General features: G+C 49.5%; 1 protein-coding gene across 1 annotated transcript in view; it reads right to left on the reverse strand.

Moving 5' to 3' along the window:
* Window positions 1-18,131, reverse strand: part of MICAL2 (microtubule associated monooxygenase, calponin and LIM domain containing 2) — a 227,099-nt gene that overhangs the window by 14,477 nt on the left and 194,491 nt on the right. Inside the window, exons 27-28 of the mRNA XM_075546057.1 lie at window positions 10,253-10,345; window positions 8,054-8,147 (exon numbers count right to left, since the gene is read on the reverse strand). Of these exons, the coding sequence (XP_075402172.1) occupies window positions 8,054-8,147; window positions 10,253-10,345 (187 nt within the window). The remainder of the gene's footprint in view (window positions 1-8,053; window positions 8,148-10,252; window positions 10,346-18,131) is intronic.

Genomic DNA, 18,131 nt, shown 5'->3' on the forward strand with positions numbered 1-18,131 from the left:
CCTCGGGGTGTCCGAGCCCTCTGGGACAGAGAGGAAAAGCCCAGGACCACTGAAGGGCACATCCAAGCTCTCTGTCAGAAGTGGCAGAGGCCACCGAGACCAGATGCACCAGAGACAATGGCACTGGCCGTAGACCAAGCCTCTGGCCAGCTCTTCAGTAGACACTGACTTCTACAGAAAGGTGACCAGATTTTAACATTGGTAAAGCGGGACACCATTGATAAAACTCATATCCTGTCGAAATAGCCACATGGCAGCTGAAAACCGCATACCCTAGCTTGTCCTGCATTCTTTCCAAAAATCGGGACTTTTAAAACTGCCGCAGGACATGGGAAAATTTGTTAAAAATCGGGACTGTCACATAGGGTGACGCTTCTCCAGAGAGTCACCCATGGGTCTGAAGACACGCCAGTGTAGCCAGCTCGAGATTCCATTCTGCGAGCCCAATGTACCTTCCGACCCTTCCCTCCTTTCCAGAGGACAGCCGTCTCGTTGTCAGCCTCAGGTCTAGGTACCGGCAGTGACTGAGAACAAGGAGCTCTTCTTGCTTCCCAGCTTCACTGAAACGAGTGGAGTCACCCGTGGGCCGCCGCCATCTGCTGCAACTCGCTTGTTCTAAATTCTGCACCCGTGTTTGCCTCCCAAGGCTCTTTCACCTTCCTACCGGGTTCCTGGAGCTGGGTGGCCACCGAGAGCAGCATCCCCACCAGCCGCTGCAGGTGACCCGTCGCACGGCCGCCCTACAGGTGTGTCTGAAGAGACCTGCGCTCCGCTGGATTTTCATAGTGAGTTCTCACAAGTGAGTCACCAGGCCTTTGTTCTGAGCCGCAGCTGATGGACGTGATTGTTGTTATTGTTAGGTGCTGGGCAGTCCGTTCCAACTCAGGGTGACCCCAGTACAACAGAAGGAAGCTCCTCCTTCAAACGAGCTCACGCCTGGTCCAACACCTGCCCGCGATCATCCTTACGTTGGACTTCAGTGTCGAGGGCTCCCTCTTTTCCGCGGCCCTCTACTCGACCGAGCGTGACATCCTCCGCAGGATGGTCTCTCCCAACAACCGGTCCAAAGATGAGAGACGAAGGCTTGTCGTTCCTGCCTCCAAGGCGCGCTCTGGCTGTACTTCTTTCAAGACAGATCTGTTTGTCCTTTTGGCTGGCCAGGGCACTTGCTGGAGCCTTCTTCCTTTCTTCATTCTCCAGCTACTGGGTATCCGGGTATCCAGTCTTAGATCGTAGTTCTCTGGTATTAGAGCTCATGCTGCTGTGGATTTTTGTATATGAGGGGGCTTCAAAAAGCTTGGATACATAGCTCACCCCCCCCCAGGGAGATGTATAACAGAAATGTGGATGAAGGGGGCCACTGGACAGTGTAAGACACAAAATAACAACAATAATATATCATTGATCAGGGATACACTAGGGTGGTGGGGGGAAGAGGAACTGATACCAAAGGCTTGAGTAGAAAGACAATGTTTTGGAAATGTTGATGGCAACATATGTACAAGTGTGCTTAATACAATTGAATGATGGATTGTCATAAGATGTATAAGAGTTCCCCAATAAAATGATTAATAAATAAAAATATAAAGTAAAGTAATTCACTATTACTGTAAAAAAAAGTGGAAAAGTCCTTTATCTTTTCATTCTAATTTTCCACCAACTTTTGTGGTAGTTACATAATGTGGCATCAATTTGAGAGGAGTATGAGTGAAGGGGTGGAGTCTGGCCTGTCAATCAAGATACAACCGATGAGGTCTCTGTGTGGGCATGGCCTTCTGCGAATTCTGAGAACATCTGTATTTCCTCCTTGGAGGCAGGAGACACACACTCTGCTCACTCCCTGAGAGACGCTCTGCTGCCTAGACACATAGCGCTATGCCCTGGGAGCTGGAGAAGCCACATGGTCCTATCCTGATGCAACCACACCTCTGGAGCCGGAGAAGCCAGGTAGAGACCCCTGCCAGTGCTGAGATGCTTACAACGCCACTGGATCCACAAGACTTCCAACCCACTGGCCAGTGACCCTCTTGCATTCAGCATCATTGCATGTTTTTTGTGAGTCTGAAGAGGACTTTATAGATTGGTATCAGACATATGGGCTAATATTGGACTTGGTCTGGACTGGGCTGGGACATTTTCTCAATATTCAATTGTTCTTGTATATAAACCTCTTTCTTCTATACATATGACTGTCCATGAATTTGTTTCTCTATTCTACCCAGACTAACACAAATATACACTTCGGAATGAAATTCTTTGGTTGTAGGAGGAACTGTGAACATTCAGCTTTACAAGATAGAGCCAAATTATTTCCTCAGGCGCTGGGACAACTTTCACTCCCATTAACACTAATTTGAACAGCAGCTGCCCTTGTTATCGATCCTTGTCAAACATATAGGTGTCAGATGTTATGTTTCGATACTTTAAAAAATAGATTTCCATCGTGGTTGTATTTGCACGGTCCTAATTACTAACGAAGAAGCCCAGTGGTGCTGTGAGCTGAGTGTTGGATTGATAACTTCAAGGGCAGCAGTTCAAACCCCACAGTCGCTCTAGAGGAGAAAGACGAGGGTGTTCGACACAGGGCCGCCATCAGTCAGAACCCACCAAAGGCCTGGGTTGGGTTAATTACCAATGAATGTCTTCCCATATGTTTCTTCAGTGGTCCTTCTGTAACATGTCCATTGATATCATTTCTCTGTTTTCAGACTCAGTCTCTTATATATTTATTGACCCATGAGGACTTGTTGATAATTCTAGAATAACCAATCGCTGTTAGTTGTAGTGGCGGCAAATGTATTTTCATCATTAACGACTTACCTTTCCATTTCCCTTAGGTAACTATGGACACTAACTTGGGGGTGGGGGAATTGCTCTTCTTAACGTTCCAAGTTTCATTTTTCATATGAAAGTCTTCGATCTATATGGAATTGATTTGGGGGAGGTATGGTATGAGAGAGGGCTCGATTCCATTTTGTCCTGTACAGAGGACTGATGGTTCCAGAGACACTTATTTCCCAGGGATGTAGAATGCTACTACGGCCTATATCGCTGAATATATGTGGCATTTTGCTTGGGTCCTTTGGTGTCTTTCAGCGACCGTTTTAAGTTGGCTCCACAAATCATGCACATGCGCATACACACACACTCACTTATTTGGTCAGATTTGCTGCCAAGGCAGCTTATGTTTTGGATGCTAAAGTGACACCTTTGTCATGTTGCTGCCTAACTGGATGTTGGTATACCCCACTGCCATCAAGTTGTTTGAAACTCATACCAACACTGCCTAGGGTTTCTGAGGCTCTACATCATCACAGGAGCCGACAGCCTCATCTTTCTGCCAAAGAGTGACCGGCAGGTTTGAACCGCTAAACTCGAAGTTGGCCATCCAACTGTTACCTGGCCATTCCAGGTGAATGTATAATGCCTGGCCTGTCCAGGCTCTCTTCTATCAATTCCAAGTGTCCCTGCATGCCCTGGCGTGTGTTCTGAACTGCAAGGCCTGGCAGTGCTCTAACTGCTGAGCCATTCCTTTAACTAGTCAGGAAGACGACGCCAAGAAGTCAGATAGGGCCCCACTGTGTGATGACTATATGCGATCGACTACCTGCCTTGCCCGTCATGTCACACTGTGGGACTTGGGGGCAGGGCAGCTGGTGCTGCCTAACGATGCCTCTGCTGTGTGCTGTGCTGTGAGTGTTAACCTGCCTTGTCCGATGCTAAGGAGTTCATCGTTTACTTAGAAAATTGTGGAAAAATCAACCCAACCTTCTTGCTTGCTTATAAGGCCACTTCGGAGTCTTGTTACACCCAGTTGTGCACTCCGATTCTGGAGTCCCGCCTCGACAGCATTGTACTATGTGATTAAAAACAAGCAAACAAACAAAACCATTCTGTATTTCCAGACACTTCCGCAAGATGGGCAGTTTGAAGCCACAGCACCTTCGAGGAAGACAGATGGACTTTCTACTCCTGTAAAGAGTTTCAGTCTTGGAGACTCAAAGAGGCCATTCTACCTGGTTCTATATGGTCACTATGAGTCACCATGGACTTGATGGCAGTGAATTTGGTAGGATCACAGAAGTATCCCCACCTTCCCCCTCCTCTGCTGACCCTTGAAAGCACAGCGACTTCTCAAGAGAATATCACCCGGAGCTCACTGATTTTTGGTACGCTTCCAGAAGAAGCAATCATGGAAGGTTTCCGAAAGGCGATCCATTCCCTAAAATCCCCTCCCAAATGACGGCCGATTGTCAGGGAGGCACGCCTCCAAACCACAGGGTTGGCGCTCATGGTTTCTGTGCCGAGAACTTGGCAGTGCTTTACTAACAGGGCTGTAGACCTTATCTCATCTTAGCTCCAGGAGGCTGGTGTTATTGGCTCCATCTTCTAAAATGAAAAGACCTTGACAGGAAATAATTGTCATATGACAGTAGCATGGGAAATCCAAACTCCGGTGTGCCTGAGTCTCATATCTCTGTTCTTCCTGGGACTCTTCACGGTTACGTTCTCCAGGACCTGCCTGTGCCTTCTCCCCGCAGCGCCAATCCAGAGAAAAAGCACAGAGGACAAGTGGATCTGCTCCCCTCTTCCTGAGCAGGTATCTGCTCCCCACTTCCTGAGCAGGTTTCCACGGGCCTTTCTCCTGTTATAACATGTGCTCCCGGCGCCACCTGCTGGCAGCCTTGCACATCCTGAGTTCTCTTTGTAAACGTCTTTCGTAAGTTCAGGGCAAACCAGACTCACTGCCATCGCCTCAATTCTGACTCAATATTGGTCTTGTGAGGCTGCAAGTCTTTACAGGAGCAGCCAGCCCAGGCGTTTCCCCGGGGAACTGAATAATGCCTAACCGGCGGTCCACCAAAGCTCCCTTGCGCAGGGCTGCGAGCTGAGAAATCTTCCCCAAGGCCAGTAAAGTGATCAGGGAGGATCAGTTCCCACCCACCTCTCCCAGGGGCAAAGCCTTACTCCTTTCAACTGCTCATGGCTTCCTCTGATCTCACCTGTCTGAAAACATTGAAAGGCCACACCACCGTCCGATTTAGGCCCAATTCCGCTCTTTAGAGCATCTACGTGCAAATGGTCCTCTCTTGCCCAAGTGGGATGGTCACCTGACACTGGTCACCGCCTGCAGACCTCTGGGTGATGGACTCCAAGACTATGTGGCTGGCAAAGCCAGTTAGGGCCTCCTCAAATGAGATGGGGACACAGAACAAGTCAGGCCACCTTATGCGGGCAGGTAGGAGCAGGTGGCGAGCCTGTCCCCTTTGTCAAAGGCATCCATCCATATGACACCCCACCCCATACACGTGCACACCCCACAGAACATAACGATGTGTCATCCCAGTGGCCTGCTGGCGTCTTGTTTTCCTTTTTTCCATTTCCTTGATAGAGTGGGGGTGGGGGTGGGGAGGTGGGGGAGTGGGGGTGGGGAGGTGGGGGATTGGGGGGTGGGAGAGAACCCTTCCTGGGGGTGGGGTGGAGCTTTTCTCTAACTGTTGGGGAGAAAAGAAAGTGGGAATTGTGGTCACCACAATTAGGAGCTCATCAAAGCCTCATTCTGCTCATCAGCCATCCTTGCCCTTCATCCTGCACCCCCCCGCATGCTCCTCCAATTCAATGCCTCCCTAATGAATAACTGCCGGGAACAAAAGGCCCTTTCAGCCCGGCTCCCACCATTACTGCAGGAGGCTTGTAGAACTGTCACAGAGGACTCCTGTTGTCAGGCCTGTCTCTAAATTTGGTTATTCACAACCTTTATAGCTCAATATTATTGCCTAACTGTGATCATTTTCTAATTATCCTAATAATACCTATTAAATAATTCCCATTAACCCCCTTGAACTGGCGCGGCCCAGGCCAGCTCAAATACAACGTAACCTAATAAACATTGGCCATTCATTAAGCAACAGGGCAATCTTCTCAAAGGAGCTGAATTGGATATTAAATGGCAAGGGAATATCATTATTATTGCACAAATGTTATTACAATTTCAAGTGTATTAATTCGGATGCTTGGTTTGCAGACCTCCCTTTTGCTTCCCTTTGGGGCCCGTCTTCATGACTGGCCTCTTTCCGTCTCCAGCCCCCTGTTTATCTGCATCTGTCACCCACACAAGACAGTCAAGGAGAACAAGGCAATAACTTAGCAGAGGAATTAAATTACCAAGGAGAGAAAGAGAATGAGTGGGATCCATCTTCTGCCTGGGCCGGCCCACCCTTGAAAACGCCACGAGTCGGCTAGGCTTCCTGAGCTGAAAACTCAAAATATCCTTCCTTTAAATTTGGGAGGGAGGGAGGTTTCCAGAGGATGCCTCCTACAACAATGTGATTCGTAAAATTTCAAATGTAAGCGGCAAAGATTAGAGAGCCACTCGTCCCGAAGTAGAAGTGTGTGTTTTAAAAGTCTTCTGGGAAATAATATTAGGCGGCAGTTATGAATTGCCTTCAGTGGGATAAATCCTCTGGTAGACACTTGGCCCAACAGTCTTGCTCGCTTTCAAAACAGCCTGGTCATGTGGGGACGGCAATCTTTATTCGACAGGTAAGAAATCTGGGCCCAGAGAGGGTGAGTGATTTCCCCAGCACCACACAGCCTAACCGCAGCAGAATGAAATTTGAACACAGGGCCTTGAATGCCTACATTCCCACTTTCCCCACTGTGCCAAGGTAAGCAGCTCGAAGCCACCAGCTGCTCCTTGGGGAACGATGAGGCCCCTGTGAGATTGACAGGCGCAGAAACCCACAGGGGGCTGTTCTACCCGGTCCTATAGGATCGCTGTGAGTCACCTAGATGGGCCTCTGAGCACAAATAAATGGGCTTTTACAATAACACGTATCTAGCCTTTCACTGTTGAACAAGCAGCGTGTTGTTTACACTACAGCACACAGAACTAGAGATGAACCCCCCCCCCCGCCCCCCCCGCCCCCCCCCCAACCACCTCCAAGGGCCCTCCTCTGATCCTTTACCACACACTGGCGAGGGCCTCTTGCTCCCCCCGGTCTCAGCCTGCACCAGGCAGCTTCAAAAAGTCCATGGAAAAATGGAATGATGGCGTAATGGAATTTCTCCAGGAACTTCTTGTTGCTCTTTCATATGTTACCGCCTCCGGGAAGCCTAGCGGACATCCCTCCCTTCTGCACATTCAGCTACACACCGGCTCCCCTCACGGCACGCGTCACACTGCGGCGTGGTTTAATCTCGTGCAGGTCTGTGTGCATCTCTAAGCTTCTCAAAAGCTGAAGTTGGGTGGCATGCCTGTGACAGACCCAGCACATGTCTTAAGGCCCAACGCATCGCAGGTCTTCACCCCAAGAGTTCTGTTAGGCTCCAAGAGCATTAGGCTGTCGGGGGAGGTGGCTGATGTGGTTAGGTGTCACTGGGTCAGTTCGGACCCTCAGTGACCCTATGCACAGCAGAACCAAACACTGCCCAGCCCCGCGCCATTCTGGACCGGTGCCCACGTACTGCGCTGCCTCATGCCAGGCTACGTGCTTATTGAGGCATTGCTTAACTTGTACATGAAGGCTATAGGGTAGCCAATGAATCAACCCTGTTTCCGATGAGAAAATCAAAGGTCAGGGAGGTTTATAAGGTCAGGTGGCTTGGACTTGGATTCTACCTCCGTGTGTTAAGTCGCTAGGAACACGGCTTGAATGTCCAGGAATTTCTGCTGCATCTGTCTCAACCTTTGGGTTCCAAAGAATGCCTACACCAGCAGAAGAGAGGACAGCAGACCAGAAACTCAGTTACGTGGTTCACCACCGCCCCAGGGAGTTTCAGATCGGACCACCAGCTTGATTTAAAGTCTGAAGCAGCTGTGGACACAGTAGTCAGGTCCACACTGACAGATCTATCACGGATCTGGGACAAGGTCTCAGTTTTTTACCTAACTGGTTTCCAAATCAATCCAAACCCATGGCTGTCAACTAGCCATGACCCTGGGAGGACAGAACAGAACTGCTTGCACTGAGCCATGGTGCCACCAGGGCTCGGGGATGTCACCATGCCCCTTCCCGCCCCCCTCCCCCAACTCCCCGCTCTGGTGTCGTACCTGCTTCTCCTCTGAGTGCTTTCTCCAGCCTCACACCCTGGATCTCGAATGCCCTCTGCCACTCCTCCACCTCCTCCAGCTGCCTCTGGATGGCCTGCAATGCCAGGAAGACGTGTCACACGGGGAATCTTGAGGGACAGTCCCAGGAGGGGGTCACTCTGCCATGCACCCGCCACAGCTCAGCAGGCGGCTTGACCTGGCAAGGCCCTCCGAGGGACCCAACAGCCAGATCTCGACGTGTTCCATGAGGATGAGAATGGAACTTTGGGAGTATGTTCGATCCATGCCCCACAGAGAAGTTGAACCAGCCCCCACTGATGAGTCCAACTGCACAGCCTATGGTGGGGTTCCAGGCCAGGGGGGCAGTACTTGGGGTTCTGCACCAAGGGGCTTCTAGGCTCCCGGGAGGCCATGGCCTTGAACCGTGGTCCCAGTGGAATGATGTTAGGAGCAGGAGGCCCAGGGCCCACTCCTGGACTTGATATTCTATTCTCAGACTGGCCTGCTCCCCGCCCGCCCCCCCCCCCAGCTGCAAATTGCACCTGCTTTTGCTGCACCACCGGGCTGACGCCCAGGGATCCGTTCCTTGGGAGTGTGCGGTGGCTTTGTTACTCGCACGTTATTAAGACAAGGCCCGAGCCACTTAATCCTTTAAGAGACAACCCACACTTGCCTTAGACTCACCTCAGGCGCTCAGTTAAGGGCCATGGCTGGGTTTGCATTGTATGTTTCATTTTCCCACTAGCTACTTCTCTCTTGTGGAGACTAATGAAGAAAATGGGAGGTGTGTGTGTAGGGTCCCTCTTACATTAATGTCAATCTCCGTCTCTTTTTGGCTTTCCGACACCGGCTGTATACCTCTGGACACACTATTTTTGTACCAGGTACTTGTCTGGCCATGTGGGACGCATGCGTGCTTTCTCCTTTGCCCCCCTCCCCTTTCCTACGCCGTCCCTTAATTCCCTTCTGATGGTTCCCAAGCAGGACTAGGACCTGAACAGCCATCCGGCTCCTGTGGTCCTAGCTTAGGGTGTTTCAGCCCCAAACATGGAGTCCAACACAGATGGGAAGTCCGTCTAAATGACTTGTGATTTCACGCCCTCGTGTTCTCGCTTTCTGTCTCTATCTCGCTCATCATTCCAGCCCTCTAAATTCATCTCTCTCTGCCCTGGTGCAAAATTCCTAAAGGAAAGGAGACGCTGGAGCGGTTTATGGTGGGTGGCTGTGCTGTTATGACCATGGACACTCTTTAGAAACAGGATGAACGGCGTCGCCACGACTCATTGGCCATGGTGCAGACCACCGTTGTTCTTTCTTCTCCGATTACAGCCCACTGTCTGCGTTGAAAAGACCCCACTAGGAAATCGCCAACCTTGCCAATCTGTGTCATAAAGACTTGTCTTGCTCTTAGAAGGAAAAGTTGAAGTGATTCATTCATGGAAACTCATTGGGGGAAAGTGAGAGTGGACAGAGGTGGGCGCTGGGATTTTCGTGTTCGGTGGCGGTGAAGAGGGTCGCTGCTGGGTCAGTTTCTAGGTGAAGGAGAAAGGAAGTCGATTAAATGACTCCCAGCTTGTCCGAAACCATGGGCGGGATCACATGGCCGGAGAAAGGGAAGAACTAGAGGCAGGGGACAAGGTATGTGTTGGATTAATACGGGGGTCACTCTTAGACTTTACGCCATGCAACCCAACTGTTCTTCAAGACTCAGTTGAAGTTCTTTGGGGATATGGAGCTGGCTCACAAGATCTCTACTGTCTAAACAGGAATGTTGATACTCCTGTTTCCAACCAGTCTTGGCATGAAGACTTCTCATACGTGTTCATTCAGCCATCGACCTGAAGGGAATGGGAGGCGTGTGTGTCCACAGAAGAAAAAGTGAGGGTCACTACTCTGCTGCAGCCAGGGCTCAAAAGGGTTCCCAAGGCCATTGCACTGGTTCTTGTCCCAGCCTCCCTGCATGGGAGACGGAAAGGTGGCTGGGAGCGGGCCAGCTCAATCCTTGGGCCCAGAGTTCCACCAGAGCTTGTACAAAGACCTCCAGAATGTCCATCATCTGGCCCATCAGAGAAGTTTGCCTGACTTTTTCCTAGTCCTTCCCCCCCGATACAATACAGACGTGGCAAAACACATTCCGACCCCAGTCTCCAGGGGTCCCAACCCCAGCTCCACTGACAGGAATCCAGTTGGTTTTCTGACCTGAGCTTTATGAAGTCTCTTCAATTCTTCTTGCTTAATCAGTTGCTTTGTTTCTGTCTCCAGTTTCCTTCTTCGTCTAATTGTCTTCCTCTTCTACGAAAGTCAACAGAGAACAGAACAAAAATGTGTCTGAGGAAAATGAGGGTGGAATTTATGAAATACTGCCAGGTCCTCCTGTAATCTCCAGCCGGGGGTGACTAGCCACCACATAACTTCTAGAGAAGTTAACCCAACAGAACTTCTTTTGACGATGGATTCTGTGTGGACATGTACAAGATACTAGGCACATGGAATGGGTTTGGGGGTGTATGTAGTGGGTTACATGCTGGGCTGCTAACTACAAGGTCAGCAGTTCAAAGCCACCAGCCATCCCAAGGGAGATTCTGCTCTCATAAAGATTTACAGCCTCCGAAACCATAAGGAGCAGTCACAGCCTGTCCTCTAGGGTCCAGGGCGGTCTTCTCTCGTAAAGCGCTACAGAAACCCACGGGGAGTTCTGCCCTGCCCTACAGGGTCTCTGTGAGTTGGCATCAACTCGATGGCAGGGAGACAGGACCACTGAGTCTAAATCTACTTGATGGCAGGAGGTTTCGACACCTGTGGTTATTGGGCACTTGGAATAAAACACGTGAATAAGAGATGGAATTTTAAATTTTATCTCATTTTAACGAATCAAATGTAAATTCAAATAGCCACCTGTGACAAGGTGCTACTATCTTGGAAAGTGATAAGAGACCCGGGCAGCCTAGTGCCTCATGGCTAGCTCTATGGCAACGTAGGCCCAGTAGGTTAGTGAACCGGGAATTCCGCTAGCGTATCTGTGAGGGGTGCACAGGTAGGTGCGTAGCCAGGAATGACTTTACAGAGGCTGCTGTGATTTAGTTGGAGGAAGGGATACGCTATGACATACCATAGAGTCCAGGGATGACAGGACACACACACACACACACACACACACACACACACACACACACACACACACCCCTCAGTCAGGAACTTTCAATAGCCCTTAGACTCGGACTATTTTGCTGATTAGACCTGGAGGAAAGGAACATCTTCACATAATTCAAGTGAAAGTCTTTCTTGACTTGAGATAAGCTCGAGATTATGTCCTTTCGCTGTCGCACTGCCTGCCTCAATCCAACACTGAGGTCAGTGTGTGCCTGGACTTGCAGGAAAGCATTTAAAAAGGAAGGAAGGGAGGGACTATTCCAAATAGATGCATGAATCCCAGTGGTAGTGCCACTTCCAGACTCTAGGCCGCAGAGAAAGGGGAAGTCCTTGGGTGGCCAAATCAGTGTGGTGGAAGATTCCGGAGCCACAGCTGCCTGGGAGCAGTAGAAAGTCCCGCTTAAGCACTGGGCCCAGCTGCGCTGCTTGGTGCACCGCACCAAGTTCAACCAACTCTTCAGAGCCGCCATGGTGACTTAGTGCCTGGTTCGTGGGAATGTACAATAAGGCTCAAATTCAACAATGCCGGTCAAGACCATCCCAGGATGCTTGACGTTGATATGGAGAAAATAGTAACATGATTGTTATGATGATTTTTACTGAAATTGATGATAGTCCTTCTATATATTTGTGTGTGGAGTCATGTATATAATATATATTCATACATAGCTGAGGGAGCTTCAAAATGTATTCATGTGCATTACATAAAATTTCATAATTATGTAAGATATATCATGTAATATTATATGCAATATATCATATGTTATATTATATACTCCGTATGTGTATATTATATAATGTAAAGACATACAGTATATATGAGAAGGCTTTAAAATTTGTAGAAAAATTGAATTAAAATGGAATTTTTCCATACACATTTTAGAAGCCCTTTGGTCTACATATGTATATTATATCAACAAAAATTGTACTCTCTTTTAATTTGAATATATGTATAAATTTGAATAAATACATATCAGTTTGAATATATATTATTAGAGGCTTTGGGCTACTAACCACAAGGTTGTTGGTTCAAACTCACAAGTTGCTCCATGGGAGAAAGTTGAGGCTGTCTTCTCCTATAAAGATTTACAGTCATGGAAATCCTAATAGGGTCACTAAAGCAGTAGGTTTTTTATAATACATGTATACAATTTTATATAAAATATATGATATATATATAATATATACATATATACAGGGGGCCTAAAAATTTTGTGAAAGATAGCTTTCTATAATTTTTATTATTATTAATCCTTTTATTGGCAGCTCTTACAAATCTTCTAACAATCCATCATTCAATTGTATTAAGCACACTTGTATCTATTAACTTTTTGAAGTCCCCTCAAATTATATGTAATCTCTTGTTTGTGAATGGTTTTCAAATTGAGTTATTACTGTGAGTTTGTTTTCTCTGAGCATAAGCATCAGCTTTCTACAGATTGGGATGAAAATTAGAACATGTTAGAGATTTATTTTAATGCTAAGAGAAACAAATATGTAATTAAAAAAATATGTTACAACCAGCGCAGTCCCTGAGAATCCAGTCACTGCAGTTAAACTGAATCCTGACTCACTCAAAAGACCAAACATGGTATGAGGGGGGATAAAGATATAATATGCTGGGGCCCAGATACACCAGAGCAATTGGGCTCATAACAAAACTGTGGTTTCCAGGGCTTTATGGATCCCTGTCATCTTGTCACGCATCCCAGGAGTGGAGAGGGAGAAGTCACAGACTTTAGGATAAGCAACCTCTGCAAAAATCAGTGAAGACATTAAAAGATAAGAATCAAAAAAAATTCTTCTTAGGATTTAGAACCTTAAGAATCTTTCAGGTTCGGAACTTAAGCTTATTCCGTAGCATACCATATCTCTGTTTAGGGGTGACTTCTAGATCTTCAAACCCTCTCCGTGGAGGCTTTCAGAGGAAGGAACCCCATCACTGGCCAGCCAGGAGCTCTGGGGAAAGGAGTTGGGGAGGGGCGGTGCCAAGATAGCTGTTCTCCAGAACCTGTCTGACTCCATCCACGTGAACAATCGGTTCCTCTATTTAATGTGCTCCCTCCCCTGCCCTGTCCTCTCGCCCTGTCCCTGTCCTCTTATACCAGCCTGCGGTGGAGTGAGTTATTCAGCAGTTCAGCGGTTCTTCATTAGACAGGCAAGGCTTTCTCCTCCCATAGGCAGTTACAGTCTCAGAAACTCACAGGGGAGGTTCTGCTCAGCACTACAAGGTCATTGTGAGTCGGAATGGGCTCAATGGCAGTGAGTTTGGTTTTGGAGTTTGCTTGTTTTCAAATGTGCCAGACACCATACGAATGACTCTAAAGGTGCCACCACAGTTCAGTGGTTGGGCACCAACCCAAGAGGCTGGTGTTTCGAACTCACCGATCTGCTTCTATAGACTGCAACCTAGAAAACGCTACGGGGCAGTTCCACTCTGCCTCGGGGGCCCAAGAAGAGTTGAAAATCAACTCAACCCCTCTTCATAACGATAGTGGCATGTGTCAGACACGGTGCTGGGGACTCTGCAGACCCCATACCCCATTTATTTCTCCATCACATTCACTTCTTGGAGAAGGAAATCAGCGCGCGGGGACTGACATGCCTTTCCGGACATAAGCACGGCAGTGCAGTAGAACCCGGTTCTCAGCCTCATCAATACTCGACAAAATCAGATTTTGGTGTGAAATGTCGAGAAATTTTTGCATTGGAGCTTGAACAAAACAGAATCCGACATGACACACGTGATCTTTGTAAACAAAAGCAGTTCGTGTTTTGGTCACTCGGAGTTAGTTGGCGTTGTTAGTACTCATTGTTTAAACCTTTTGCAGCTGTGCTCCAAGGGTTTTGCTAAAATTTCCTTAGTTTTTGTGGCTTTTTAATACTGTTTTTAGATAAAAAAAACATGGGTCCTAAGAAAGAGATTTTTTTGAAAAGAATCATGATAAGGAACTGGTTGACCGTGTTATTGATATTGTTGATGATAATTTAGTAAACCCTTTTAGAAAACAGTTAAGGAGACGCCAACAGCAGACCACATTAGACAGATGTGGGGGTGGGGGTGGGCTGGGGGGAGCTAGCCAAGTCCTAGCGCACACAGGCAAAAAGGGAAACAGCTCCTGAAAAGCAGCTCCCAGTTGATTTTCTGGAAGGGGACTCCCCTTCCAAACAATGACTCTCTCTCCATCCCTCCTCTCTACCTCCGTGTCCACAGATCCAGATCCTCATCCATCTCAAGGTACGGGCCAGACTGTAGTTGCTAAAAACTGCTTTAATGTGTATTTCTTATTTAATTATATATTAAACTCTGAACTTATTTACTTTGAAATGTCTGTGTCATATTTTGTATAAGGTTAAGGGGAAAGCTTGGGTAGTAGAGGATGGATTAATCCGTTTTCAGTTATTTCGTATGGGAAAAATTGATTCGGAACTTGACTGCATCCCATGTTGATGCTCCTAGAATGGATTGGCGTCGAGGGCCAGGGTTCTACTGTAAGGGGAAAGCCAGGCTTTGATCCCGGGCCCCCCGACTCTGGGATTCACTCACTTTTCAACCAGTCTACACCACCTCCGTCGTGTGCCAGCTACTGTTTAGGCACAGCGAGGCCCCGCTCTTGAGTGGGTTTCCTAGAGAGACACGTCAAAGTTTCTTCCCCAAAGAAAGACCGTGGGCACAGTTTCAAAAGGGTGCCATTGTGTGTATGTCGGTACGTGCCAGCACTGGACTCTTCAGTGCTTTCTAGCAGCAAAACCATCTGACTTGGCTGCTTTCGGGAAACAGAATCCATAGCGGGAAAGGAAGCCATGCGTGGCCTTCTATGAAAAGGTATTGGCGTAAAAAAAGGAGGATGATTTAGGACCTGCTAGGCATAATTCTGTCATCCTCGGTGATGCGGATGACGACAGAGCCAGGGCAGAAGAGAGGCGAAGGTAGAAATCTGTCTGCCCCTTAACAACCCGCCTGCCTCTGCCTGGCTCCATCGCTTCCATCCAGGTGTGGGCTCGGGAGGGAAGGCACAGCAAAGGGAGAGGCAGAGAGGCTACAGCTTGGCTCCACTTTCTTGGCCGAAAGGTTCGTGTGAGCTGGCGTGGGCTCTCGGCCAGGTGGCTGGGGCCACACCTGCATGGCAGGTGTGACAAAGAAACCAGAGGACAAAGAGCTCTCTCTCCTCCTTCCTACTTGGGAGCCCTTGGGAAGTCCTCATGGATAATCTTCCCGCCAGCTTCCCAGCCTGGAGAACGAACAGGCCTGAGCAGGAGTGGGGGGTGGGGGGACCAAGAAGACAGGTCTTCTTTCCCACCTGGGGATGGGGGAGGTTCCAGGTCCCTTGCTCTTCCCAGGGTGGCTCGATATGTGGCAGCCTCACTAGTCATTGGAGCTGGCCCCGCTGTGCTTTCATCTTGCATGAGTGACGGGAGCTGATGCGGGCCCTTGTCGCATGTGGATGCAGGATGACGTCAGGGCCATCCACTCACGGGAGATGAGAGGGGCCACTGCAAGATCCTCAGAGCACACACCGTTCATCTGTGCTGAGCACTCAATGAATCAGAGGCCCCTGCTAAGGAACTCAAATCTGCATACAACCTCGCACGCTCTCTCACACAGGTGTGTCTGACGCAGGGTATGGGTGGCAAGGCCCCAGGGGCCGCTAAGCGGGGCGCCATGGGCAGTTTCTTCGAACCACCTGTTTCTGTGGTCAGCTCTTGGAAGGGCTTGCTCAGCCCAGGTACAACGAGTACAGGGTGCCCCACTCTCTGATAGGTGCCTGTGTGCTCCCATGAAACCTGGAAACCGAACCGGTGTAAATTCAAAGACCCAGTGGCCGTTCGTTTTTGTGGAGAGAAAATTTGAGCATCCCTGGCCCCTCCACTGCCCCCCACGAACCCGTCACATGGTTAGGCAGGAAGAAACAGGGGCAGGGGGTTGTCCTGCTCCATGCCAGGAAGGCTCTCCTACAGGAGGTTGGAAGAGAATTCGACGAGCCCTGAGCCAGCCATAAAGACTACTGGGCATGCGCCAACCCTAGTCTGAGCCAGGTGGGCGGTACACCTGGGAGGCCCAAATTAGGCCCAAGTGGGCTTAATTCAGCTAATGGGGTCAAACAATACCTTCGACCACACCTCCCAGCCAGAGGCCTCAAATACTGTGACCGTGAGACACCCCCAGCCCTGCCCTTCCTCCCTTCTTCTTCACCTTCACCGTGGGTTCCTGTCCTGTGCCCACAGCCTGGTGGAGCAGTCTCCCTGGCCTCAGGCCGCCACGTGTGTGCGCGAAGTCCCCCGAGGTGGCCCATGTTCAGTGACGGTAAAACCTGCAACTTCTTCTGTCCCTTATAAAAACCCACTTGGATCACAAACCACGCTGAGGTGTGAATTCTTTCGCGTGCGAAGCCCAGGTATTTCCTACCCGGGAAACCTAAGAAAATCATGCCGAGTAACACACCAGCGAACACACGGTGCCCACCGCACAGCAGACTGCGCCCTGCCAGGGTGCCGGGGGTAGGGCTGCAGAAGGGGCTCGCTGCAAAACGAATGTGGGACGCTAGGTCTGCTTTTCCGAGCAGTAGAAGCAGCCCCCGCCCCAAACCCCCATTTCTTTCAGTTAACAAGTCGCTGTAAAGCAAGCTTTCATAAAGTGGGGGCAGCCTGACTCCCCGAGCATCCCACCTCTGTGGGTCACGGCAGAGGGTGTGAGCTTGTCTGGGAAAATCCATGATCTCTTCCATTTTCCATGACTTTTTGAGCTCCCCGCCCCCTCTATCTGCGTGCAGACTTCTCTCCCAGCTGAAGGAGTGGGAAGCGGGCAGTGGGCAGCGGGCAGTGAGCAGGTGGCGCCGCAGCCCGTTCTGCGTGTGGGCAGTGTCTTCGTGCCCAGCAGACTTGGAAAAGCAGCCCACTGCTTTTTGATCCCGTTAGGTTCCGATCATCCTTCCTGCTCCCCGCTTTGGGTGGTCAGCTGTCCCTGAGGGGTCTGGCGCCACTGGCCTGACCCCTGCTCTCTGGGTGCCACCCTGCTGTTCCTGATTCCCAAAGGGCACTCTGCGCTTCCCCCACCTCGTTAGGGGATGGCTAGCGGTGGGCTGGGCCTGAAGCAGGCGCTGGGGGCTGCAGATGCAGGTTGGGTTAGAGGTGTGCCTTTCCAAAGCCAGGGAAGTGGATTCGCGTTAAGACCTTCTGTACACCCCACCCCTCCCTCCGTGGGCTCCAGCTCTGCCGCTGCCCAGGAGGTCTGAGATTGCTCTGCTGAGCGCACAAAGGAGAGACCGGGAAACATGACCGTGTACTATTTTCATCCGTGCAAGCAGCTAGGTGCAGTTGAAGTTTTCATGGAGTGCCAACATGTGTTAAGTAAAAGGTTAATGAGTCTGACTTGGACTTTGGAGCTGATCTGATGGTAAAGTTCTCTACACGATGTTGTCAGATGTTTGGACAGGGTATCAGTTCAGTGCTGGTAGATGCATCTCTGAACACATCACTCACTCACTCACTCACTCACTCACTGCCATCAAGTCTAATCTGACTCATATAGACCTTATAGGACGGAGTAATACTGCCCCTGTGCATTCCAGAGACTGTAAGTCTTTAGGAGAATAGAAAACCTCATTATTCTCTTGCAGAGCAGCTAGTGGTTTCGAACTACTGACCAAGTGGTTAGCTGCCCAACATCTAACCCACTACTCCCTGCCCTCCCTGCCTCAGGGCTCCTTTCTGCACACTTACCTGATTTTAAATTTCAGGCTCAATCTCCCATGAGCCCACCCTACCCCACCCCCCAGGCCACATCCCAGCCCTCCTGACTTAGTCCAGGCTGGACTGTGAGGAGTGGGAATCCCTGAGTGACTTGGGATGATGTCAAAGCTCCAAATGCCAGGTATGGAAAAGTTGAGTCTAAGTAAATCAATTGAATCACAGGCCTGCATTGATCCAA

This window comes from Tenrec ecaudatus, chromosome 4 (genome assembly GCF_050624435.1).
Source record: "Tenrec ecaudatus isolate mTenEca1 chromosome 4, mTenEca1.hap1, whole genome shotgun sequence".
Taxonomy (NCBI): Eukaryota; Metazoa; Chordata; class Mammalia; order Afrosoricida; family Tenrecidae; genus Tenrec; species Tenrec ecaudatus.